General features: G+C 41.1%; 1 protein-coding gene across 1 annotated transcript; it reads left to right on the top strand.

The window, feature by feature from the left end:
* The first annotated feature begins 502 nt into the window (after positions 1–502).
* Positions 503–24,838, top strand: UTP25 (UTP25 small subunit processor component). The gene is made up of 12 exons (XM_003893151.3): positions 503–712; positions 2,665–2,704; positions 3,354–3,579; positions 5,720–5,893; positions 7,624–7,712; positions 9,356–9,766; positions 11,499–11,718; positions 13,455–13,657; positions 14,887–15,069; positions 15,205–15,317; positions 16,057–16,302; positions 23,817–24,838. The coding sequence occupies exons 1-12, from the start codon at positions 606–608 to the stop codon at positions 24,058–24,060; spliced, it is 2,256 nt and encodes a 751-aa protein (XP_003893200.2). The 5' UTR covers positions 503–605; the 3' UTR covers positions 24,061–24,838.
* The last annotated feature ends 2,056 nt before the right edge of the window (positions 24,839–26,894 follow it).

Genomic DNA, 26,894 nt, shown 5'->3' with positions numbered 1-26,894 from the left:
ATGCTGGTCTCCAACTCCTGACCTCAGGTGATCCACTCGCCTCAGCCTCCCAAAGTGCTGAGATTACAGGCTTGAGCCACCGCGCCCGGCCGTTAGCGTGTTATCTTGTCTAAGCATCAGTTTCCTCATCTGCAACACCAGGCTTATTAACAAGACCTATCTGTACACTGTTGTGGTGATGAAGTGAGATGTTCATGCACCTTTAAATGTGGGTTGATATTTTTATTGCAGTATACTGTAAAGTCACTGCATTCGGCTATCTCCGGTACTACACATTTACACAGACTGATTTCCATAACCAAAACACAAGCACAAAGCTCATGCCTCCGACCCAAGCAACGCGGGAAGCCCAGCTGCCCACGTTCTGGGGCTCTGAGAACATATGGGAACCAACGCCCGTACTTTCAAAGTGCTGCGGTAGGGGGCAGAATCGGGAACCGGCTGTTCTAAGCCTGTCGCACGAGCGCGACGTAAAGCGGATCTGCTTTATGGCACCTTGCTTTCGCCGTAAAGCGCCATCAGGGAGCCCACGTGCTTGTGTTGACTGGACAGCTTCCTGGTGAAAAACGCGACTCTTCCAAGTGGGCAAACTTGACGTTGTCGCTATGGGCAAACGCGGGAGCCGGAGCCAGAGCCAGCTACTCAACACCCTAACTAAAAAGCAGAAGAAACATCTTCGAGATTTCGGCGAGGAGCATCCCTTCTATGACAGGTCTGAAGGGGCGTGACAGGGTTCCCCAGTCGCCAGGGTCGTATCCTCGGGTTTGGTCCTCTGGCCTCCCGGATAGTGCTGCTCCGGCCTTTTCCCACGCTTCCCTGGCTCCCGCCGTGCTCGGCCGGGGAGATTCTGGCGCCATCCCGCCGGGAGATGGAGTGCTTCACGGGCCTTTTTGTTGAGCCCGTAATTTCATGCTAAGAGACACGCCCGTTGTTTGGGGGCGGAATTTTTTTTTTTTTTTTTTTTTTTTGAGACAGTGTTTCGCTCTGTCGCCCAGGCTGGAGTGCAGTGGCGCGATCTTGGCTCACGCAACTTCTGCCTCCCGGGCTCAAGCGATTTTTCTGCCTCAGCCTCCCGTGTAGCTGGGATTACACGCGCTGGCCACCACGCCCGGCTAATGTTTTTTGTATTTTTAGTAGGGATGGGGTTTCACCTTGTTGGCCAGGCTGATCTTGAACTCCTGACCTCAGGTGATCCACCCACCTCGGCTTCCCAAAGTGCTGGGATTACGGGCGTGAGCCACCGCGCCCGGCTATGAGGCCGGATTTTTGTGTGGTCAGAGATCTTCTAGGAATTTTTTGTGGAGAGACATATATATATATATATATATTTTTTTTTTTTTTTTTTTTTTTTTTTTTTAGACGGAGTCTCGCTTTGTCACCCAGGCTGGCGTGCAGTGGCGCGATCTCAGCTCACTGAAACCTCCGTCTCCCGGGCTTAAGCGATTCTCCTGCCTCAGCTTCCTGTGTAGCTGGGATTACAGGCGCCTGCCACCACATCCGATCAATTTTTTGTATTTTCAGTACGGACGGGGTTTCACCATGTTGGCCAGGGTGGTCTCGAACTATTGACCTCAGGTCATCTGCCCGCCTCGGCCTCCCAAAGTGCTGGGATTACAGGCATGAACCACCGCGCTTGGCCTGTTTTTATAATTATTTTTAACTTACATAAAATGATTGTACATATTTGTGAGATACAGTGTGATATTTTGATACCAATACATGTACCCAATGTGTAATAATCAAATCCAGGTAATTGGCATATTCATCATCTCAAACATCATTTCTTTGCTTTGGGAACATTGAAAATCGGCTCTTCTAGCCATTTGAAAATATACAATAAATTGTTATGGTCACATTATATGTTTTCTGTGTTTTTAAAGAATTTGTTGGGACATCATTGATCTATGCAATTACAATAAGGAAATAAGTGTATTAGTAGTTGTGATTTCTCTAGAAATGTGTAGGTGCAGTTATGATCTCAGTGCTCATCCCACTACTTTGGGCTGCTTTATTATCAGTTAGGGACATTCTTTTTTTATTTTTTTTCCTTTTTTTTTTTGAGACAGGGTCTCACTTCGTTGCCTAGGCTGGAATCCAGTGCTGCAATCCTGGCTCACTGCAGCCACCACCTCCTGGGCTCAAGCAGTCCTCCTGCCTCAGCCTTCCTGGTAGCTGAGACTAAAGGTGCACAGCACAACACCGGGCTAATTTTTCTTATTTTTTGTAAAGATGAGGTCTCAGTATGTTACCCAAGTTGGTCTCAAACTCCTGGGCTCAAGTGATTCTCCCACCTTGGCCTCCTAAAGTGCTGGGATTCCAGATATGAGCCACCACTCCCAGCTTAGAGGGACATTCTAATTAAGAAATTTGCTAGAAAAAGATGAACCCCGAGATCTTTTATTTAGCCAAGTTGTATCCTTCTTTTGGATGAGAGCCATGTGTAACGCTAGTGTTTGTCATGTGACCTCGTTAAACTTTTCATTTGTCAGTTATTAACCATATTCTTGGAAGCCCTGCCCAAGTGCATGTGTAATTTTTGCATGACTATATCTAAAATGTATTTATAATGTTATATTCTGCCCTTTTCATTTAATGTCTCATTTGACCTTTTCCTAATTTCTACATACTAGTAGTTAGAGTGTAACATTGCCTGTTTCTTTTTAGGGTTTCCAGAAAGGAAGCAAAACCACAGATTTGTCAACTGGTAATGCTTTATACCTTCTTTTTAATAGTTGGTTTTGGGTTGTTGCCACTAAGATTATATCTAATAATAAAGCTTGATTTCATTTCTGTTTCTTTTGATTTCAGATGCAAACTATTATTTTGGCAATATTACTTAATTTTAAATGAAGATGTCTATAAAAATGCCATTGTGATGTCTAATACAGAAGCTACAGTTTGAAATTGTCCCAGGAGACTAGCCTATTAGGCCCTGTTACAGAGGCTTACCAGAGGGTTCTTAGTGAATCCTAAGAGGGAATATCTTTTTTGGTTAGCATAAAGGAATCACAAATACAGTGCAAAATGAACAAAGGGCCTATCATATTAAAATAAACTAAAAAAGAAGAAAAACCTGTTTTCTTTTGTTGTTTTGTAATTGTCCTGTTGTTCTGTTAAACCTGTGGCCTGATGCCTGGGACATAAATTAATCTCATAACCTGAAGTTTTATGTTTTAAAAGTGAGCAGTAGCAGTTTGGAGAATATGAAGAGCTTCTAGAATCATAGCTAGATTAGCAATTTTAAGTAAATTTGAATTTGGGCTTCATTGAATAGATGTTGGCTTGATGATAGTTTTAGGGTAACAATGAGAACAATACAGTTTTTGTTCTTAAAATTCTCCTTTTCTTTTTAGTCAGAGAGTTCAGATTCTTCAGATTCTGAAAGTGAATCAGAGAGTGAGCCAGAACAAGTTTCTGGCTACCACAAACTACTTGCTACATTAAAAAATGTTTCTGAGGATGAAGAGGAGGAAGAGGAAGACAGTATTGTAGATGATGCAGAAATGAACGATGAAGGTGGTGGTAGCGATGTCAGTGTGGAAGAAGAGATGGCTGCAGAGGCTACTGAAAGTCCAGAGAGTAAGTGTCTTTAATATAGGCTCATCATCTTGCCAGAACTATAGACAGTTCACCTCACGGGCATGGTACCTTGTAAACTGTGTGAGTTGGATGAAAGGATGTGAATCCAAACCAGGGATTGAACCTTGTTAGGTTTGATTATATCTTTGAGAATCTGATGGAAACACAGAACCTTCTTAGCACAGCTATGCAGAAATAACTTTTTTGCTTGTCATTTCAGGGACTACACCAGTACTAGTGAAAGACCTCCTAATACAGAGGAAGGAGAACACAGTTCTCTCTTTGTGACTGTCTGAATTTATTGAAGAGGTTACTGTTCTTCCCTTAGGGAGACCAAGTTTGATGGAAGATAGACATAAAAACATATAAAAATTTTCAAACAGTAGATTTGCGATTGCATGGAACAGCTAGATGTAAGGGGTTGAAGAGACGCAGAGTGGTTGAACACTGCCAGCGTAAACTAGGGAAGGCTTCAGGGACTCTGTCTCACTCAGACTTCAAGGTGACTTTTTTCTTCAACTTCAAAATCACCTTCATTGAGGTATCATTTACATACAGTAAAATGTATCCAATTTAAATATGCAGTCTGATGGGTTTTGATAAAGGTATATATCCAAATCAAGATACAGAACATTTCCATTACCTCCAGAAATTTTTCTTGTCCTTTTGCAATCAGTTCCACACCCTTGGCATCAGGTAGCCACTGACCTGCCTTCTGTCACTGTAGATTAGTTTTGCCTGTTCTAGAAATTCATATAAATTGAATCATACAGTATGACTCCTTTTGTGTCTAGCTATTTTTGCTTCTCATGTTTTTCTAATTTATCTGTGTTGTGCATGTATTAGTTGCTTATTACTTTTAGTTGCTGGAATAGCATTCCATTGTCTGAATATATCTGGGTGACTTTTTACATCTTATTATTTTCATGCCTATTTTTCTTACAGACTTATTTTTTTCTATACCTTCTGGTGTTATATATCATTCCAGGTATTTTAACTGATCAGTTTTACTGAGATAAAAATTCATTGACTTACACTTAGGAATTTGTTTTGTTTCTATTTTTCTTTGCTTTTTTGGATTTTTAAAATTGAAAATATTTTTTATCATTATAAAAATAATATATATTTACTGTAAACATTTAAGAGGGTAGCATAGTTACCCACTGTCCCTGCTACCCAGAGATAAACACCTTTAGCATTGTATATAACCTTTCAGACTATATTTTTATGATTATATATGTGAGTATGTATACAAATTTATGTGTATCTGTATAATGGCCTTATACATTTCTGTAACTTCCTATATCTGTAACTGTGGATTCACATTAGCTTCTTAATTACATAGTATTCCATTGTAAAAATATGATTGTACCCCATTGATAGACCTTTTTTCCCCCAGTTATTTATCATAATCAGCACTGCTTTGAACATCCTCTCATGTACATCTTAGTGCACTATGTCTAGTTATTATTTTAGAATAAGTTCCTAGAACTAGAACTGGGTATATTAATCAGAATTCTCCAGAGAAACAGAACCAATAGGATATGTGTGTATATGAGAAAGAGATCTGGCTCACGCCTGTAATCCCAGCACTTTGGGAGGCTAAGGCAGGCAGATCGATCGAGCTTAGGAGTTCGAGACAAGCCTGGCCAACATAGCGAAACCCCATCTCTACAGAAAAATACAAAAATTAGCCAGGAATGGTGGTGCGGGCCTGTAGTTCCAGCTACTTGGGAGGCTGAGGTGGGACGATCACTTGAGTCCAGGAGTTGGAGGTTACAATGAGCCAAGATGACGCCACTGCACTCCAGCCCGGGTGACAGAGCCAGACCCTGTCTCAATATATAAATAAAAAATAAAATGCTCATCCAAAAACATCCTCGCAGAAACATCCAAAATAATGTTTGGCGAGATATCTGGGCACTGTGTCCCAGCCAAACTGAGACATAAAACCCACCATCCCACATCATGCATTGATGATTAGGCTTAATTTTGAAATCGATGTTTTCTACCTGAATTTACCTAAATATAAATAGTATCAATGAACATTATTGTTGGTATAGCCTAAGGAAATAAATTTTGTCAACAGAAGTATAATTTGTGAGTAAATAATTTGATAAAATGTTTCTCAAAACTGCAGGTGTACCTTTATCTGCTGACCCTGAGGGAAAAGAAGATGGGGAAAGGCCACTAGGCACATCACAAGCATCCCCCGAAGAGTTCACAGACGCAAAACACGAGTCACTGTTCAGTCTGGAAACCAATTTTCTGGAAGAGGAAAGTGGAGACAACTCTTCTTTGAAAGCATCTCAAGGTCATAGTGCAGTATGTGTTACTTGAATTCACCAGGTGCTTAGTATGGAATTTGTGTACTAATACACATTGAATCTATTATTGGAATGAACAGCAATAAAAACAGTTTGGTGGCTATATCTAGAGCTGGGAAAAATACTTCTAAAAGGTATTTTGTGTTTCTCAAGGGTTACTCAGTGTTTAGGGGTTGGAGGGGATGTTTAGGAGAACAAACAACTTAAGAATGATGGTAGGGAAGGTCAGCTTCCCAGGCCTCACATTTTCATTATTGGGGTCAGGGGAAGATTTCTGATTTTCTCCCCAAGCAGGGAAAGAGAAAGAAAAAGAGGAAAAATACTTCCTCTACCCCTCACTTGCTGTTCTGTTTTGGAGCAGTAATTTTTCAGGTTTGCAAGACCCAGGGGTGGCTAATCTGAGTGGTCTTTATTACAGGGAGACCCTCAAAAGCCAAAAAGCCCTACCCTGTGTCTCCTGCCTCTCACAGACTCTTGACCACTCCTGTGACCAAATGGCAGTCATGTGGACAAGACGTGCCTATGTCAGGGTTTGATGGGTTCCTGCTGTCTCAAGTCCAGTTTCTCAGCCAGTGTCTAGGTGGGCAAGTCAGGTTGGTCTTGTTCTGTATCCTGATTGCCTTCGTTGATCTCATTGCCATTCTTCAACCCAGCTTTACCTTTAATGAAACAGAAATTTTAATCCTTATTTGGCTCATTTAGTTCTGTTGGTTATTTTGCAGGAGAAGTGACAGGTAGAATTTGGAGATTTTAATACAACCTCCCTTCTGAACGATTAAAACTTAGAAACTTTGGAGGAAACATTAGGAAGCTTGACTGTCCCATAATTTCTGTGGTTGTTTTGCCCATACAGATATATTAGCATCTAGAATTCTTATGTCCTGTTGTTCACTCTTAGATATTTAATACAAGATGCTTTTTGTTTGAAATTTTACTGTTTGGATGCTTGAATGGATCATTTAACTTTGTTCTGTTTCTTGTGAGTGGGACTGGGAGAGAAGGTTGGGTGGCTAGCTCAGAATACTAAAGATTACTTGGAGTGCAGATGCTATCATGTGGATCATTTGTTCAGTTCTGTGTAGTATTGATCATTTCTATGTGTCCCAATGCAAGATCAATCAGACAAGGTTCTTAGAGACCTTGCAATCTGCTAGATAAGACATGTATATATATATATGTGTTGGAATGGGTGGGCTGGGCAGGGCAGGAGACTAGAGAAAGTGATGACTCTGTAGGGAACAAAGGGAGCCAACGTTGTGCCTAACACAGTAAGCCTGGGAAGTATTTATTGTGATTCAGTGGGTAACATTAAATTGATAACGTTTGGATATTATCCAAATCCAGCCTCAGTGAAGGAGAGGCTGGAACTTTTGGTTGAAAGAAGGAAATGCACAGAGGCAGAAGAATTTGAGGGCCATATAGTCCAGAAATGACACTGGAGATGCAGGTTGGAGGTATATCCTAAAGTGCTCTGAATTTTGGGCTGAGAAGTTTCTTCAAAGGTTTTCAAACTGGGAAGTAATATAATTAGAGAAATGTTTTAGGAAGATGAACCTTTCAGAAATTTTTAAGCTCTGGACTTGGCTAGAGGATGGGGAAAGGCAATGGAGAAAAGGATGAGTTAACACAATGAAGATCAACATGTCTTTCACAGGGGAAGACCAGAAAACCCCTCTATAGTTGCATAGTGTGCTGACATTTTTTATTTCTGAATTAGATCCATTTCTTCAACATGTGAACAAAGAACTGAAAGAAAAAGAAATTCAGGCTGTTGCCACAAATCCCAAAACCACCCACGAGCTTAAAGTAAGTGTTGCTTGGTCATCCTGGTCAGAAATAGAGAAAACTCTAAATAAAACAGTGGTCTTGGGTTTTAGTAGCCTCCCACAATGTATGATATACACCTGTGGTAGATGACTTGCTAGGGAAGCAGGGCATAGGAAGGCTAGAAGAGTCTAGTGGGGCACAGGTGTAGCCAGAAAAAGCACCAAGAAGCTGGAGTGTGGGTGCCAGATAATATAATGATGGGTAAGAGTGGATTTGGAGACCAACATCTTCAAGGAGCTGTCACATTTTGACCAAAGGCAAGTTAATGTGCTTTTTTGCTATTCACTCTTCTAGTCTGCTAGAGGGGGATCATAATACCTATTTCAAAATAGAATAGTTTACTAATACATAGTGTTCAGCAAAACGATGTTCATTAAAACAGTAGGTACTACTATTGTTGATTTGTTTGAAATTATTGGAGGTAGGTCCACAAATAAATTACCCAGACATTGGGCAGTTTTTATTTCTTTGTTCCCACCACTGATACCATTCATCAGAGTTGGTCATCCTTTTTTAATTGAAATTTTTATTGAGGAAATAATTATAGATATACATGCCATTGTAAGAAATCATACAAAGACATCTTGTACCCTTGGCCCAATTTTCCTCAATGGTGAAATCTTGTAGAATGGTAGTATAATGTCACAGCCAGGAAACTGACATTGATACAATCTACCAGTCTTACTCAGATCTGGTTTTACTCCTGTTCAACAGCGTATGCCTGTGCCTGTATTTAGTTATATACAATTGTATCATGCGTAGGTTCCTGTATCTACCCCTGCCATCAAGATGTAGAACATTTCCCGCAATGTATGGATCCTTGCTGCCCTTTTATAACCATATCTACCTCCCTCTGCGCCCTACCCTACCCCCATTTCTAAGCCCTGATAACCGCTAATCTGGTCTCCATTTCTATAATTTTGTCATTTAAAAAATGTTAAATGACTCATACAGCGTGTAACCTTTTGAGATTGTTTTTTTTTCACTCAGCATAATTCCCTGGAGATTCATCCAAGTTATTTCAGCTGTCAGTAATTTATTTCTTTTTATTGCTGAGATTGTCCTATTTTTAGATCAGCAATTTAGCTATAATGCAAAAATTCTTAAACTTGTATCCCACAAAATAGAAAATAGTATTTCTTAGGATTTAAACAAAATGGACAGATTTCTTGTCATAGAATTTGTCAACACCTTTAGTATCTAATGTACCTTGTGAATCTCCCTCAGAGGAATTAAGTTTTGTGATGTTTATCAAGGGTATTTGACTATGGAACCCCTTTGTTTCTAGAATGAATGTTGACTCTTCCCAGAATATATTCCACAGAACAGTGTGGGACAACTGATAGGGTGAAGAGCTCAGATTTGAAGTCAGAAACCTTGGGGTCTAGCCCTCAGCTTCTTTTCTTCTGTGTAAACTTTGTCTGTATCATACAACCTCTGTATAAACCTCAGCGTTTCCTAAACTATAACGTGAGTGTCATGGTAACTACCTTGCAGGGCTGTTGTGAGGATTAAATGAGATGATCTATAAATAATGAAAACATTTGCTAAATATATTATTATGTGAATATAATTTACTGTTATTCATTTCTAATTTAGCCCTTGATCTGTTTCTCCCCTAGTGGCCTCTCCTGGGCCAGCTTGTCTTTTCCTCTAAATTTCAGAAGTTGGAAACATTTAAACCCCCAAAGGATATTGACTTAAAGTCACTTCATCTCCAGAAGCCTCTGGAATCCACCTGGACTAAGACCAACAGCCCGTTCCTATCTGGTCCCCAAAAATCAAGCAGCCCATTCACCCCCCTCCAGAAAGAACTCTTCTTAATTATGAATTCTTACCGGGACCTGTTCTACCCAGAAAGCACTGCCCTGAAGAATGGGGAAGAGATCCGCCATGTGTATTGCCTGCATGTGATAAATCACGTCCTCAAAGCCAATGCCCAGGTGCTTGGCAACAATAGCAGACGCCGAAGCCAGAAGTTTGGAGTGGGTGATGATGATGACTTTAGAGACCAAGGGTTAACAAGGCCCAAGGTGAGTGCAGCAGGAAGGCTTTGCTCTCGAGAAGGAGGCTGCAAGGCACTGCCATAGAGGTGCCTGACACTTAGCAGGAACTTGGGTGTTTTAATAATTGGCATCATGAATGAGCCCAAATGTGAGCATAGTAAGTAGGCCAGGTAGTGTCAGAGCATCACTGCAGCAGTTTAGTGGGCTGTTTCTGACAGTGGATGTAGCTGGAAACTTGTGAGAAGGAGGCACTTTGTGACACTTTCCTTAAAGATAAACCCAGAGTATATAAATAAAACTCCATTATAAATCTCTTCTTTGTGGTTGTCAGAGCTGGATGGGACCTTAATGAGCCTTTTATCCAATCCCTCCGTATTACAGGTGTGGACAGCCCCAAATTTGTAGAAGTTCGTAGAGGGCCTTGCTAAAGAGAACCAGGGAAAGAGTAGCAGAGATGAGACAAGAACCATGGATTCTCTTCATTAAGCCACATACATATGTCAACCTTTGAAAACAAAAATTTATATTTGCCACTGTAAAGTTTTTGCTGCTTAAAGTGATGAGTTTATATTCATAAGTCTAAGCTCTAGTGGATTTGAGGCCTTAACAGGAAATGGCTTTCAATTATGTCTACATTATTCATGATGTTATAGAACCAGGACTTGTCCCCCTGCCCTGAACTGCATCTCTCTGTATTGAAGAGCCTCATCTTTTTATAATTTTCTCATTGAGTTTAATAGAATCCTAGAATTTTGATACTAATGTGGCTTTTGGAGATTTTTTAGTCAAACTCCCTTGTTTAATAGCGGGGGAAACCAAAGCCCTGATGCTTACTTAGTGTGACCGCTGGAACAATAACCCGGTCCTCTTAAATCCTGGTCCACCATTTCTGTACTGTATCAAGCTAAGTCCACTGCACTCCTTGGGGCTTGAACATCAGGGTTATAAGGTTATTTGTTTCCTTTTAGAATTACATAGAAGAATAAGAGGCAGATTGTCTATGAAACATATTATAATTTGGTGAATTATGTGGTTTAACTGGGGTTATGTCCATTATGTTGTTTACAATAGGAAATTAGAAATTAATCATTTATTAAGCATCTTTGGTTTTTATTCTCAACAGTAACTTTAAATATTTTTGAATATGCTTAGAAAGCTGAGTCCTGTTTTTCCCATTAATTGTGGTCATTTTTTTTTTTTAGAAATGCTTTATTGTCATTTCTGAAAGACTGTACTAGAGAATGCACTGAAAATGTAATGATGTGTTAATCCTTTTTCTTACCTGCTTTATTTCTTCTCTACTTGTTCCATTTATTTATTTGGCATGTATTTATTCACTGTGTCTTAAGGATAAAAATATTGCACTAAATGCTGTGGGAGACACAGAAATGGAGTAACACTTCTTTCCCTAAAAGAGCTCATGTGTTTATGTCCTTGAGTTTTTACTAGTAGACGTATCTGTTAGAGGTATTGGCTTATTGTAAAAGGTATTTCCAAATTCTGCTTGAGAAATATCTCAAGCAGAGACACAGGGATTCACGGGTCTAAAGTCCGCAGGTCATGGTGCTGGGGTTATGAAACGTGCTCAGTTTCTGGTGTTGAGCCAGGCCCTGTGCAAAGGGGGTAACATAAGTATGTTTCCTGGCTAGGAGCCACTGCTCTACATGGAGCTTTTTAGTTCCACTTCCTCAGCAGGTTCACCTCAAGATCTGGTTCCTTCCTCTTGCCCCTACTAAGGCTGCTGTTGCTCTCTGCACAGGTACTGATAGTGGTGCCATTCCGGGAAGCTGCTTTGCGGGTGGTACAGCTCTTCATCAGCCTCCTCGAGGGTGACAGCAAGAAGAAAATCATTGTGAGCAACAAAAAGAGGTTTCAGGGAGAATATGGATCAGATCCCGAGGAGAGACCACCCAACTTGAAGAGGCCTGAGGATTATGAAGCCGTGTTTGTGGGCAATATTGATGACCACTTCAGGATTGGTAATTCTTCCTTATCAACTTTGAGACCTAAAGTGTGAAGGTCTGCATAGCTGGAGACCAGAAGCTGGAATTAGACATTTTCCCAGTGGATCACTCACTGCGCCTCTTAACAGAACCAGTGTGCCTTTGAGACATGTTGTTTGCCTTGGGAGAGTCTTTTCTTGGCTAATGGGGTGGATATTAGGCCAGTGGAGTGGGGAGGATCTCTGAGGCCACATATGAAAGGCACATGTACATTAATAACAGAAATTTATAACAAGTGTATAACAGAAGTGTGTAAGCACACCCATAGCTGGTAGCAGATAGATGCTACAAGGGGTGCTGTAGGATGTTGGAAGTGATGGGGCTGATGGGGGCTGATGGGGTCCTTCTGGAGAGGCTGAATAAACTGACTGTCTCTACATAAAGGTGGACTTTCTCCTGTCTGCTACATAATGCCTACCCTGAATAATCTCCACACATGACTTCCACCCACATTTTCACGTTTTTGCTTGTCTCTCATTCAGCTCCCATTGACTTTGGTTGGTTATACCTTTCTAGAGTACAGTTCTTGAGAAAAATGTTCATTAGTCGCATATGCTCATTCACAAATACTTACTGAGTATTTACAGTGTGCCAGGCACTGTTAAGAAGCTGGGAATATACAAATAAATATAGAAATAAAAGTTATAGTTCCCATTGCTAAGGAAATCCAGCCTACGACAGGGAGCAGGCAGTGCAGGATACACGTGCAGTGGTTGTTCTCGGAGCGTTTAAAGCAAACCCCTTACCCAAAATGGGGGCAGGGTGGTTAGGGAGGATGTCGTGGTGGAGGTGTCATCTGTACTAGGTGGAAACCTGTGCAGGATTTAGCCAGTTTCAAAGGGAGGTGACTGAGTGGAATAAAACATTTCAGACAGGAAACTGCCTGTTGCAGAGGCCTCAGGGTGACTAAGCTTGGAATGACCTGTGATTCACACAGGCTTTGGTGTGGTGGAATGTAAAGCATAGGAGATGAGAGCCCATGTTTTGTTTGGAACATATATGACTGTCCAGCAAGCAGTTAGTATATTGTCCTGGAGCTCAGGAAAAAGATAAGGGCTGGAAATACACATTTGTGTGAAGGTGACGTTAAAGCCACGATCAGTGAGTCAGTTTACCCAAAGCTTTATGCAGCATGAGAGCAGAGCTGACAAGTGAATCCACCAGTTTGTGGAAGAAGAGTTCTTTGGATCTGGAAGGATAGACAAGGGCCAGGTCAGTGATAGAAGCAAAAGTGAGCATTGAAGTCATGGAAACGATTAGCAAGGAAAAGAACATTGCAAGGCAACTGTTTGTACATTCTGTGCCATTTGTACATTCCTCATAAGAAGCTCTCAGAAGTGTTCATCCTGTTGGTGACTGAGGACTGTGAGGACCTTAGCAAAAGTCATTTCTCTGGAGTCCTGAGGAATCAGAGGCCAGATTGCAGTGGAGTGAGAAGTGGAGGAGAGATTTGAAAGTAGAGACAATTCTCTGGAGCAGTTTGATGGTGATGGAAAGGAAGAGAAGGTAGAAGCTAGAAGGGACTATAGATGCAAGGGAAAGATTTCTCTTGTTCTTCTGTTTTAATAATTAAAGCAGTTGAGCACAGTTACATGCTAAGAGGAACATAAGAGATGTGGAAGCAATAGAAGTGGTGGACTGCTTTGAGAGGGTGGAAGGTAATGGCTTGGTAGTGACTAATGAATTGATGTGTACTTGGCTGTTTTGTGTAGGAGTGGCAATACTTCAGAGAAGCATCCGACTCTATGCCCCGTTTTACTCCTCGGATATCCTCATTGCTTCCCCCCTGGGCTTGAGGACCATCATTGGTGGAGAAGGAGAGAAGAAGAGAGATTTTGACTTTCTGTCTTCTATTGAGCTTCTCATCATTGATCAAGCTGACATTTACCTGATGCAGAACTGGGAGCATGTCCTGGTAATGCTGGCCATTCACATTCAGTGGAACAGTATTCATGTTTAGAGGGATAAGACACCCAGTGGTTTAAGTCCTAAATAATTATTTAAGTCCAGATTAGAACTCTGTTTGGAAGCAAGGACACATTCCACATTTTCTAATTTGAAAAAGTCTTTTGTCCTCTTTTCTCCCCACAGATTGTCCATAATTAAACTATCTAGAGATTATAATTCCTGTCAGTTATTTTCAAATCTCCAGAAAAGATTTCTTTCCTTTAAAATTTCTTTCTGCTAACTTTAGGGTGGGTGGATGGGTAGATGGGATGGGTTGATGGATGGATGAGTCCTCATCGGGAACATCTTTACCTAACATAATCCCACATGTGGTTTTTTCTTATGCTCTTTTGTTTGGTCTTTAGTGAAGATGGGGAAACCCCGCTCCAGACTTTTGAAGGTGGGATTTTGTTTCGTAGAGAAATATAGGATGTCTTTATTTCCCGATGTAATTTGTACTGTTATTTTTTTCTCCTTCTCCATACACTCTGCAGTGTTAATCAGTTTTAGGATTGAAAAATTGCTTTGGAACAATCCTTATTGAGGAACTATAGGTTTGTTTTTCTAAGGCATATGGGAACTCACCCCTTCTACAACCCCATGTCTTGAAGCTTGCAGGAAGTTTGGGACAAATGAAGGATAGGACTTACTTCTAAAGTAGGAAATACATTTATTGTACTCATTACCCTTCAATATATATTACAAGGTGAAAATATAGTTAAAATGGAAAAGGCATTTTGGCATAGTTGAGTTATATTCTTTGATTTGAGGAGAAGGCAGGTATGGTGACACTGCGACTATTCCCAATGTTTTGAGAACCAGGTCATTGAGGGACAGCAACTCTGTTTTCCATGTCATTTCCCTTCTTGTCCAAGCCTGGGACTTAGGGACCCATAGAGAGACCAGTGTGGCATTTCAGAGGTTCATTTTAAAGGAATATTCCTGTAGGTACCATTTTGATCCTTTGTTAAAATTCCAGGAGGTGGCCAGTTTTAGCTTATCTCCTCATTGGGCATGTTTGGCTGGCCATGGGCAAGTCACTCACCCATGTGAGCCTCAGTTTTCTTGTTATAATTTAGGAGATGATAGTACATGCTCCATGGGCTTAACTGAGTTGATAGACTTGGAAAATGTTTAGCAATGTCCAACATGTAAATGCTCAATCAACACTAATGGTATTATTATTTCCACTCAAAGCATTTGATGAATCACATGAACCTGCTACCCCTGGACTCACATGGGGTAGACTTTTCTCGAGTGCGGATGTGGAGCCTCAATAATTGGTCCAAGTACTATCGCCAGACACTGCTATTTGGGGCCCTTCAGGATGCCCAGATCAACTCAGTGTTCAACAAGTACTGTGTCAACATGCAAGGCCAGGTGGGTTCTTACCTTCTTTCCTCAGTGTCTTCATGAGCACTGTTTATTGTTTGGGTCCTAAAGTAGAAGGAGGGGATAGCATCTGGTCAAGAAGGGGATGGCTGTCTACCTAACGCTCTCGTTGACTATTGGCAGGTGGCTGTGAGGAATGTCCCAATGACAGGGTCTATCAGTCATGTCCTGGTGCAGCTCCCACATGTCTTCCAGAGGATGGAAGCTGAAAACCTAGCTTCAGTGATTGATGCCAGGTAACCCACTGCTCCCAGCAGGCCCCCGGGGACAACATAGAGATTTGACTTGGGTGTACAAACCTAGAATTGGATTCCATTTTGCTTTTATTGATTACTGTTTACCAAATCAGATGAGATAATTTAATTTAATTATGTCATTTGTCAGAGGAGGAAACTGAAGCCCAGAGAGAAATAGTGACTTGGCCTAGGTCTCCTGACTAGTAGTGGGGTTATTGCTGTAAATCAGGACTCTTTCACTCTTGACGGTGCCATTTTAAAATTATACAGCTTTATGCTACAAGGTGTCTCATGTCAGCAAGTTAATTGTAAGCCCCTCAGGGAAGGAACTATTTTTCTAATTGTATAGAAAATTTCCCCCTTTTTCTTCATTGTGTTTAGTTAGGGGACCCCAAGGAAGCTTAGTTGGGCTTAGTATATGGTAGATGTTCAGTGATTATTTGTTGACTGACTGACTGACTACTGACTGAATAGTGTGGTGTGTACTTCCTAGAATAATTCTCTGGGATATAATGGTATTACATCTGTTTTTTACAATGAATAGTGTTGACACTTACTTTTTTAGTGTGCTTATCAAGTTTTATCCTTACATAATCTGTTTGAGAGGAGGGAAATCCTATTGGCCTCTGGGGAGGTAATCTTTTAACACGAGATTGTGATTTGCCCAGGGCCACACAGTTAAGAGACACCATAAGCTTAGCTCTAGACATTAACTTTGCCCTTTGCCATTCCAAATCAGGTTTAACTTTTTTGTGAACAAGATTTTGCCGCAGTATCGTGATGCAGTCATGTCTCACACGCTCATCTATATCCCCTCCTACTTTGACTTCGTGCGTCTTCGAAATTACTTCAAGAAGGAGGAACTGAATTTTACCCACATCTGCGAGTACACGCAGAAGTCCGGTGTCTCCAGGGCCAGACACTTCTTCCTTCAAGGAGAGAAACAGTTTCTGCTTTTCACAGAGCGCTTCCATTTCTACAAAAGGTAAAGTGGTGCCAGGTTTCAAGCCTCCTGTCTGCAGGGGACGTGCAGGACAAATCATGGCCTGCTCTGAATGCATGGCAGGCTTCGTGGTGTTGTGAGATCATCCCTCACTCTCCCACTCTTACAAAGTAGCGAGAGTTTTTGGCCTGGACAGACTCTTCTTAGTTGGTTAGTTGGTTTTTTCCCAAAATGGGCATTGCTGAAGAAGGATGTAGAAACCAAAGCATACCCTGTGTATAACCCTGGAGTGAAGCTGTGGTTGTACACTGCAGGAAGGACATTACAGGACAGCTCCGATGAATACAAGGAAGGGGAGGGACCTTCCCTGTGTTCACTTGAGTTTTCCCTGTCTAGACTTTTTCCCTCTGTCTTCCCCCAATGCACAGACAAGCATTGAGAGCTGTGTTTCCTGGGGAGATGGAGGCTGAGTACAGTGTCAGTTTCCAGACACTTGCAGTGCTCCTGAGGTATGCACAGATACTCCCTACCAAGGAGAACTAGGACCATGAGCTCCTTGACATTCGCAGGAGGTAAAAGGGTAAGGGCTTCAAGTTGAATGTTGAAGGGTTTCAGTGTTTGCTTAGCTTTCCTACTAGGTGACTTTGACAAAATAAGTTGATTGGCCTTTTTGTTATTTTTTTAAAAACTCAGGCCAGGTGCGGTGGCTCATGCCTATAATCCCAGCACTTTGGGAGGCCAAGGCAGGCGGACCACCTGTGGTCAGGAGTTCAAGACCATCCGGGCTAACGTGGTGAAACCCCATTTCTATTAAAAATGCAAAAAATTAGTTGAGCGTGGTGGCGTGTGCCTGTAATCCCAGCTACTTGGGAGGCTGAGGCAGGAGAATCGCTTGAACCTGGGAGACAGAGGTTGCATTTAGCTGAGATGATGCCATTGCACTCCTGCTTGGGCAACAAGAGCGAAACTCCATCTCAAAAAAAAAGAAAACGAAAAAGAAAAAAAACCCCTCTAATTAGGATAGTGGCGGCCCTTTTGGCCCTAGAGCTCATGTATTTTATTGTTTTGCTGAGTCTCTCTCTGTTGATAAATAGAAAAAGCTTTTTTATTTTATTTTTAGATTTTTATTTTCAATTTTCATAGGTACATAGTATGGAAGAGGCTTTTCTTAACCCTTGCCTGCAGAGATATGTAAATTATATTCTGTTACCTCATCCTGATTTCGCAGTAATGTCCAGTGGATTTAAGTTCTGACTTTACTGTTTTATTAACTCACAATGGGTGCATTTTCTCAGAGAATCCCTAACAGATACACCAGAAATCTCCCAAGGTTTGGAGCACATTAGACGATGCACTTTGGATTGCATTACCTTTTAATTTATGCTAAAACGATTAGGATGGTGCTCCCCAAATAATGTTCTTGTTACCAGGATGGGGAGGGAGGAGTCCCAGCAGCTTGCCTAGGCATAGCAAAGCTGGCATGGCATGACCTCTTAGAGAGTTGAGGATTGATTAAATTTGTGTTTCCCAGGCTCCATTCTTGGCTACCCAGAGAAGGCTGCTTGGCCAAAGAGTGTTAATGAATGCTTGCTTGTTGGCCTCATTATTTGCTCTGTTCCAGTAAGTTGTCGTTTCCATTCATGTTGGAAAGTGTCTGGGGGAGTTGCACTCATCAGGTCTTAAAAGCTCTTAGCTTTCTATCGTCTTGACAAATGAAAGCAAGCCCTTTAAGTGAAGTGGATGGATTGGAAAACTTCCCAGTGTGATTGTCTATAGCAACTGTGAATTAAGCTGGGATGAGGACTGCTCTTAAATATCTCAGCAGCTTTTCAAGGACAGGGCATGGCGCCCTTTGTAAGCAGGACAGTCCCCTGTATTATACTGTCTGTTTATTAACCAAGCTGTGTTGCCCTCAAAGTCACGATAAGGACAAATCTCAGCATATGCCATTTGCTTTATGCCCTGGGCCAGGTTAATTGGTGTTTCTTTTGCAGAAGATGAATGGAAATAATGTGCTTTAGAGTTCTGTAACAGCTAATTATCTCAAAGTTTCCAACTATAGAATTTTTTGCTTGAGAGATCACCAAGGTGATGATGGGTGTTTTCGTGTACAGTGTCTCTGTGATTTGTTTTTTTTTAATTTGACCTTGGAAAAGGTACGCTTTTTGGAGGGGGTCTGGGTTGTGCGTTTGTTTGTTGTTTGTTTTTTTAGACAGTCTCACTCTGTTGTTCAGGCTGGAGCGCAGTGGCGTGATCTTGGCTCACTGCAGCCTCTGCCTCCTGGGTTCAAGCAATTCTCGTGACTCAGCCTCCCGAGTAGCTGGGATTACAGAAGTGCATCACCACGCCTGGCTGATTTTTGTATTTTTAGTAGACAAGGTTTCGCTATGTTGGCCAGGCTGGTCTTGAACTCCTTGCTTCATGTGATCTGTCCACCTCAGCCTCCCGAAGTGTTGGGATTATAGGCATGAGCCACTGTGCCCGGCCAGAAAATGTACATGTATTTCACATTGTAGTATCTGACTCTGTTTTTATATTCTCTATGACAGCTGGCAGTGTTAGGAAGATTCAAATTCATTTTTGAGTTAGCAAAAATTTTTTAACCTGAAGATTTGTTTTATTTGGGGAAGATTAAACTAGCAGAATCTTAGAATTAGATGAACATTTAGTCGTGATAGCCCTCCCAACGATGGGTCACAGCTCTTTTCCAGTGTGTTATCAGTGGGTTTCCACGGTAGGGAGTATCTCAACCAGGAGGCAAGTCAGAAACTGGAGGTGGGATTTGTGGAGTTTGGAAAGGCTGCTGGGAGTTTCTGAGTACTCCCTTCCCCTACATGAGAATCCCTGTTCTAGAAGTAGTAGACTTGGTCTTTATGGACCGTAGGAAGGAGCCAGCCTTTCAAGTTCGTTGTGGTTGCCTCATTTGTCTTTAACAGTGGCTGGTGAAATAGACATCTGGAAGGTCCTGTCAGGGTGATTAGGCTGTGTTTGTAGGAGTCACTGAAGACAAAGCATATGTAAGGGAGGAGGAAGGCAGGGGAAGGGGTGCTCAGGCTATGGAGACTTGGCACTAACTGCCCCTTGGAAAAGGCCCTGGCCATGTTCTCTGTTGCCAGGAGATACTTAGTCTCTATTGTGGTTGCATTGGGACTGAGACAGATTTTCGTGTGTGTGTGTGTGTTTGTTTAATATAACTCTTAACGGTTTTATTGTTTTGCTTTTCCTGATTGTGAGGGTATTACACAGTTATTGTAGAGAACTTGGAAATTTTAGGTTAAAAATCTCACTGCCGTAATATAAATACTCTTTTTGGTATTTTTTTCCATCTTTTTTATATGAAAAATGTGTGCGTGCATGTATGCACCTGCACACATGCACACACAGGTGTTTTTTAAAAAAAAAAAAAAACTTAAATGGGGATCTTTTTTTCTTTTAGGGATTTTTTTCCTTTGTCTGAGATGTTTTATGTGCTCACTGAAAAAGATTCAAAGATGTTAACATTTTGGCCTGTATATTTGTATATCGTGGATTTTTTGTGTATATTTTTAAGTTACTATATATAGCTCTACCACATCCTCTCTTCCCCCAGGTTTTTATTTGAAAAGATTTCATTGTGAAAGAAAATTGTTAAGAGACTAACAATAAACATCTGTTTATTTATAAACCCTTTTACCCCAGATTCCACCAGCTGTTCTCATTTTATCACATTTGCACATACCCATCTTCTCTCTATCCCCACTCACATCTCTTATTTTTTCTTCCTGAACCACTTGAAAGTAAAGTAGCATGAATCTTCAGTGACACTTTACCCCTAAATATTTTAGCATGTAGCTCCTAAAAACATTATTTTATCTAACCATAGCACCACTATCATGCTACCTGATGTTACTACAACAATATCATCCGATATCTAGTCTATATTCAGATTTTCCTAGTTGTCACTGAAATGACCATTATAGCCCTTTCCCTTCCGGCCAAAAAGGATTCATTAAGGATCATACGTAGCATTTGGTTAACTTATTGCTTTTGTTTCTTTAATCTAGTTTAGTTCTCAATTGGGGGACAATTTTGCTCCCTCAGGGACATTTGGCAATATCTGGAGACATTTTTGGTTATGACAACTGGAGGATTATTCTGGTGGTTCTAGTGGGTTGAGACCAGTGATGCTGCTAAACACCTTCGTTCACAGGACAGCCCACAACAACAAAGAATTAACTGTCTCCGAATGTCAGCAGTGTTAACACTGAGAAACCCTCATCCAGAATAACTCTCTTGCCTTTTTACTTTTTCATCACATTGACATCTTTTTGAAGAGTCCAATCTGGTTTCCTGTAGTATGTCTCACAGTCTAGATTTACCTAATTGTTCCCTTATTATTTAGATCAGTGGTTCCCAAACTTTGCTGTACGTTAGAATGGAAGCTTTTAAAAATCCAAATGCCCAGGTGGCATCCCAGTACCAATTAAATTGCAGTATCTGGGATGGGGACAAAACCTAAGTATTAATAAAAACAAAAACAAAAACAAAAAAAAACCAGCCAGATGATTTCAATGTGCAGCAGTTTGGGGACGACTGATTTAGAATAAATATCTTTTGATAAGAATCCTACTTAGGGAATATTACTTACTTTCTACCTCATCTCATCAGGAGGCACGTAATGTCACTTTGTCTCATTCTTGGTGATGTCAAATCACTAAAATCACTTAGTCAGTGTGCGTATGTAATTAAAAAGTAATGTGTGAGGTAAACATCACATTGTATTTAATGGCTACGTAGTATTACATTGGTTAGTTAAGCTAGCTTCCTTTTAGTGGCATATAGTGTTTTTTTTTTCTGTTTTCTGCTGTTGTATATAGTAATACGCAAAACATCCATATGCATATATTTTGATGAACTACTTACCTAGTTATTTTCTTGGGATAGATTTTTAAAGGAAAACTTGTTAGCACAGAGGCTGTACACAGTTAAAAATGTGTCATGCATTGCCACTTATTTGCTCCTTCACATCTTTTCCGTATCTTCTCCCGAATTCATAGACAAAGTAATTTATGCTCCATTGACCTATTTCTCCGAAACCCCATAGACTGAATTATTGCTACTGATGTGATAGTCAGAATGATACCTCATTGTTTAGATGTCTTTTTCTTGCTTTTTTATGTCTTCTGTAACTTTCAATGGAAGGTAGAGGCTGAGGTAAATAATGCTTATGTCTGGCCACACCCCTTCCGTAGGCCAATGGTGTGGGTGCTGTCAATCTAGTCAGGATTTGATTTTTATAGATACCTTCCCAACACCACAGACTTCAAATACCTCCAGCAAACAGTGGGCTTGGTGTAGGCTCTCGGGTGCTGGCGGGTTTTTCTCAGTGTCCTGATCGCTCAGCTGTCACTAAGGCCTCGACACTGAGTCCAGAGGAGGGTCTCACTCCACACTCAGACCCCTCCTCACAGGAGGCCTCTTGCTTGTTTCTCCTTGCAAGGCATCAAGTCGGGAGGAGGGGGTTCTCCTGGTCCAGCTCAATTTTTGGCCACCCTTTTTATTCCACGCTTTGGGGGTGAGGCTTTCTTAGGGTTCCTGCCCCGCCACCTCCGTGGCAGCCAGACTCTACCTTTTATCTGTGAGAGATCTTTGTGGTGAAGCGTATACAGCTTCTTCCCCAGTCGTGGCAGAACTCTGTTTGTATCAGTGCAGGAACTTGGGCTGAACAGGTTTCTTACCCCTTCCCCTAGAGCAGAATGCTTTTTACTGGGTGCAAGTCTTGTGTAGGGGAAAATGGAAGGGTAGGGGTTTACTGCCCTTCCATTAAGGGCAGACAACTTTTGCTTCTCCTCAGCCGCCTCCCGCCGTGAAGTGGCTTGCCTGTCCCTGCTTGCAACTAGGGGTAGGGGACAGGGTGGTTCCTTCCCTCTTTCCCATCTGCTTCAGGTGTTTGCCATGGGTTTCACTCTAATGGGCCTGGGAAGTAGGTGGGCTTTCATGTCCCTACCACCAGTGGGATCTCCCTCGGGTCTTCTGCTTCCTCCAGGGCTCCCAGTGCAGGCCTCTGGAATGAGCTCTTGAGTGGATGTGAACTAAAGGAGCATCCAGGGATCCTTGGGGTTCTGAAGTCAGGCAAGCCTATTCTTGCCCTTTAAGAATTTGTTAAAAGCGTATCTATTTTCTTACTACCCACTTTTTTGGCAGAGGCCGTCTTTCTCCTGTGCTCCTCCTAAGGTGCAGTAGTTCCTGTATCCTGTTTTTCCTCAGAAGGGCTATACTCTTTGGAACTTAGTCCATGGTGGGCTGAAGCTGGCTCACACTGGCTCTTGAGACCTGGTTGCACGTCTCTGTGTCAGCAGCGTGACATTGGTAGCTTGAAACTGACAAATCCTTCAAATTAGCACCCTCCCTTTCTCCCACTGAGGACCAATTATTAAACATACACCAGCTCACCACCTAATTCAGGTTACCTGATTGCCTCATGATGGTAGCTCTCTGGGCTCAAGAAAAGGAACATTTTTGTATAATAGATTATCTGACTTTTTCTTATTAGCATAGGAGCAATATTCTCTTGAGTTTTATACATTCTAAGCAGAAGTAGAACTCAATGTTGTTTTTATTTTGAGAACTAGTGAGGTAGAACAGTTTATTCAAGTTTATTAGCCATTAGAATTCCTTCTTTACGGAAAGGATGTTGAAAAGTGAACCACATAATAGATCACAGTCATGGTTTGGGAAAGGAAGGTCTCCAGAGAGATCAGGATGAGCCATGAGGGAGAAAGACAAGGAAAACTTATCTTCTGTGAAAGTAATACAATCCCCAAGGGAGTCTAACGTCTTCAGTGTATGAGAGAAACTTAACAGGAAAAATGAGAAGCTTGTCAACATATAAAATCTTTTGTTACGGAATCCCACAGGGAACGGTTGACCTCAGCCTGACTGAACCATACTGTGAGTCAGTCCCTTGGGTCTACACCACCCCCCACCACAGGGCAGCACTGTGCAGCCGGGAAAGAGGTGGCAATGCATACGCTGTTGAAACTAATTGCTTTCTCAGGATGCCTAGTGGGTCCTTGCGCAGGGTTTTGACATCTGCCATGGAGTTAACATGTCTCCAGAGTGGCAAGAAAAGACTTACAGGAGTGTATTTACAATTTGTACAGCTTATTTTATGTAATGGGTCTGACTGGTCTCCATTCTTTTTTGCCTGATTATAATAAGGCTAATGTTCCATTTTAAGTGCCTGCTTTTTAAGTTTTCTGTGACAGATTTTTAAATCCTGATCTATTCTTTCCCATGATACCTCAGCCTACCCAGAGTAGGATCAAGAAATGTGTATTTATTTTATCATTATCTTAAGCCAAATATTAGGACTTTGAATAAAAGTCATAAAATGACTTTGTCATAAAAGTAAGTGCTGCCACCTCAGAATAACTTTTGTTCTGTTATTTGTGCCACTGTTTTTCTCCATTAGCAGGAAGCAACAAGCATGAACTATGCCTCTGTACAACTCCTAGGTAGTTTTTCTAGAACTTGTTTCTCAAGTTGACATAGCTCTCTCTTTCCAATTCTAACAGGTATACAATAAAAGGCATCAGGAACCTGATTTTCTATGAACTGCCGACATATCCACACTTTTACAGTGAAATCTGTAATATGCTGAGAGCCACCAACAGAGGAGAAGAGGCCACATGGACCTGTACTGTTCTCTACTCCAAGTATGATGCCCAGAGGTTAGCTGCCGTGGTTGGTGTGGAGCGGGCGGCACAGATGCTACAATCCAAGAAGAATGTCCACCTCTTCATTACTGGAGAAAAATGAAATTTTGTTGGACAGGAAGTGGTATTTGGCATGATACGTAATGTTTGATTCTATGCCACTCCAGAATTGGACCCAATTCTGATTACTTACAGAAGAAGGATTGATACAAAGAAAGTGCATGAGTCAATGTCAGTATTATCTGACATTTCTTTCTTTTCAGGTTATGTGTCCCTGAAAAGTTAAATGTAAACCAGATTTTGGTAAATCACATTTTTCAGAAGTGAAGAGGGGGCTAGAAGGACTCTGAGAAGTTGGTAGAAGAAAACTTCCACTTGTGAATATTTTTATGAGACATAAATTCTTTTATTACAATTTACCTCTAATTTATTACACTTAGTAAATTCTTCCAGATTTTTCTATTTGTTTGACACTTTCTTAAAGTAAGAATACGCATCATTGCTTGTGAGAACTGGTTATGAGACATTGGAATACTTCCTGCTGCTACATGTCATCTTAATTTTGGATGGCATGGGTTTTGTAAAACTTACTTTCCCCCAGCCAAACTTTTTTGAAACCTTAGATAATCTACCTTAATTCAGCCTAGAAGAGTACATTGATTCACTGATCTTTTTTAATGTTCATAATAGTAAATGTTTTAGTTTTGTTCAAATATATGCTTAAAATCATGTTATTTAAAAAACATATCTGCTCTGTCTCAAGAAGTAATTTTGTTGAAACTCCATGTTAAAATATCCATCTTCAACAGTAGGGTCTTCATAATAGCTGGTCATTTTTTGAGTCATAACAGATGCAAATAAAAAGAAAATTACATTTTTAACAACATTTTTATTTTGAAACATTCTCAAACAGAAAAATTACAAGTACAGAACCTGAACCATTTGAGAGTAAGTTGCCAACCCAATGGGCCTATCACCTTTAAATACTTTAGTATGTATTTCCTGTAAACAATTAAGAGTATTGTTTGTGACTAGGAATGCCCCACCAATAAGGATCATGTGAACATTCCAAAATCCAAAAATATTCGAAACACATCTGGTCCCAAGCGTTTCAGATAAGAGATATTCAACTCATCCTAGTATGGACTTGTAGTTTCTTCTTTTATTCATGGGTTACAGTTTGTTACATCATTATTTCTTTAGACGCGTAACTGGTCTCAAAAATGGCCGGTAGGAGCACCTTCAAGTTAGCCCCTGTGTACTTTTGACATGTCCCCCCTCTACTTGGGCACCGCTGTATTTTTTGACAATGAGACATTGCAGGTTTCTCTACTCCAGCCCTGCTTGCTTTTAGTAGGAAATTAGTTTAAAAGGTTAGATTGGAGTGCTTACTGTTGTGGTGCCACTCATCCCAGGCTCCGTGGTCAGAACTTGGGAATTGCGTACACATATGCACATACATATGTACACATGTTATCTAAATTTGCTTCACATTAGTATCTAAATTTACTTTCATATCCATATATTGAAAACCATGAAATCACACCAGTACCTCCAATTCTAGTCCAACAGCACAGGGTTGCTTCTCATTTTCTTTCCATATTGATAACTCCTTTCTCAGACAGTGGCTCCCATTATCCTCAACATAATAACCCGTGATTGGTACAGACTTTTTATCCTTGGGCACATTTAAAACTGCTTATCAAAAAAAAAAAAGTAAAATCACTTTTGAAGTAGTATTTCTGCTAAACATTGAAATAGACATTTTTACTTCTGTCTTTTTCTCCAGCATGGTAAATAAAACCATTTATTCCATATTTAGATGGTTTTCTAAATTTCAGAAAATTTAGTTGGTAGATAAAAGCCAACCAAACCCATGCTACAAATAACTTTATATCTGTAGGCATGTCCTGTGGCTATTGGCATAATTGTACTGCTGTTTATCATAGATCCTGTATATTGTGAGAAAAGAAATGAGTTTATTTACCTCGTTCAGAAATGTGAGACAAAGGGACTGGGATTACCTGGATCTTTCTTTTTTTTTTTTTTTAGATCAAGTCTCGTTCTGTTGCCCAGGCTGGAGTACAGTGGCATGATCTAGGCTTACTGCAATCTGTGCCTCCTGAGTTCAAGCAATTCTCATGCCTCAGCCTCCCGAGTAGCTGGGACTACAGGCACATGCCACCATGCCCAGCTAATTTTGTGTATTTTTAGTAGAGATGGGGTTTCGCCATGCTGGCCAGGCTAGTCTCAAACTCTTGACCTCAAGTGATCCGCCCGCCTCAGCCTCCTGAAGTGCTGGGGTTACAGGCCTGAGCCACCATGCCTGGCCGATTACCTGCATCTTTTTCTACTGCCATATTCTTTTGCCTGTGAATTGTAGTTCTCATGGTTTCCATTATCACTATTCACAAGACTCCCAAATCTCCAGCTTCTCTGGCTCTCCACTCACATATGAGCCTGGATTTCAAATCCATGATGTAGCCCCACAAATAACCATTTTATTAAGCACCCCTAGTGATTTTCCTGCTGGCGTAGAGCCAAACCCAGCCAACTGCTTCTTGCCTGCAGAGAGCACTGAGGATTTCAAGTGTGAACAAAGTAGTGCTGCTTTGTTCCTGGCTCAGCACCTGGAAAGAAGGTAAGCCTCTGCAGTTGGCCCTGGCTCCTTAGTGCATTGCAAAGAGTGGAGACTCTGGAATGGTTTTATTAAAAGGATGCCTTAACATCTGGTCTCTCTCACACATAATAAGGGAGAGGAGAGGCTACTGAAATACAGATACATGAGCTGGAATTACACACTATCTGGATGTTAACAAGGCTCATTTGCAGGAAGCAAGTGCCTATATAGGGTCTGTGGAATATAGACAAAGGAGTGGTCCCAGTCCTGGGAAGAGTGGAATTGAAAGGTAGGGAAAGGAACTTACCCAGAAAGTA

This window comes from Papio anubis, chromosome 1 (assembly GCF_008728515.1).
Source record: "Papio anubis isolate 15944 chromosome 1, Panubis1.0, whole genome shotgun sequence".
NCBI lineage: Eukaryota > Metazoa > Chordata > Mammalia > Primates > Cercopithecidae > Papio > Papio anubis.
This window is presented reverse-complemented; position numbering and strand designations above follow the sequence as displayed.

What these genes read in the sequence shown, in the direction of transcription:
- UTP25 (XM_003893151.3), top strand. Translation starts at nt 606, where the DNA reads ATGGGCAAACGCGGGAGCCGGAGCCAGAGCCAGCTACTCAACACCCTA. An exon ending in GAGCATCCCTTCTATGACAG is followed by an intron (nt 713 to 2,664) that starts GTCTGAAGGGGC and finishes GTTTCTTTTTAG; the next exon opens with GGTTTCCAGAAAGGAAGCAA. An exon ending in GCTTCAGTGATTGATGCCAG is followed by an intron (nt 15,318 to 16,056) that starts GTAACCCACTGC and finishes ATTCCAAATCAG; the next exon opens with GTTTAACTTTTTTGTGAACA.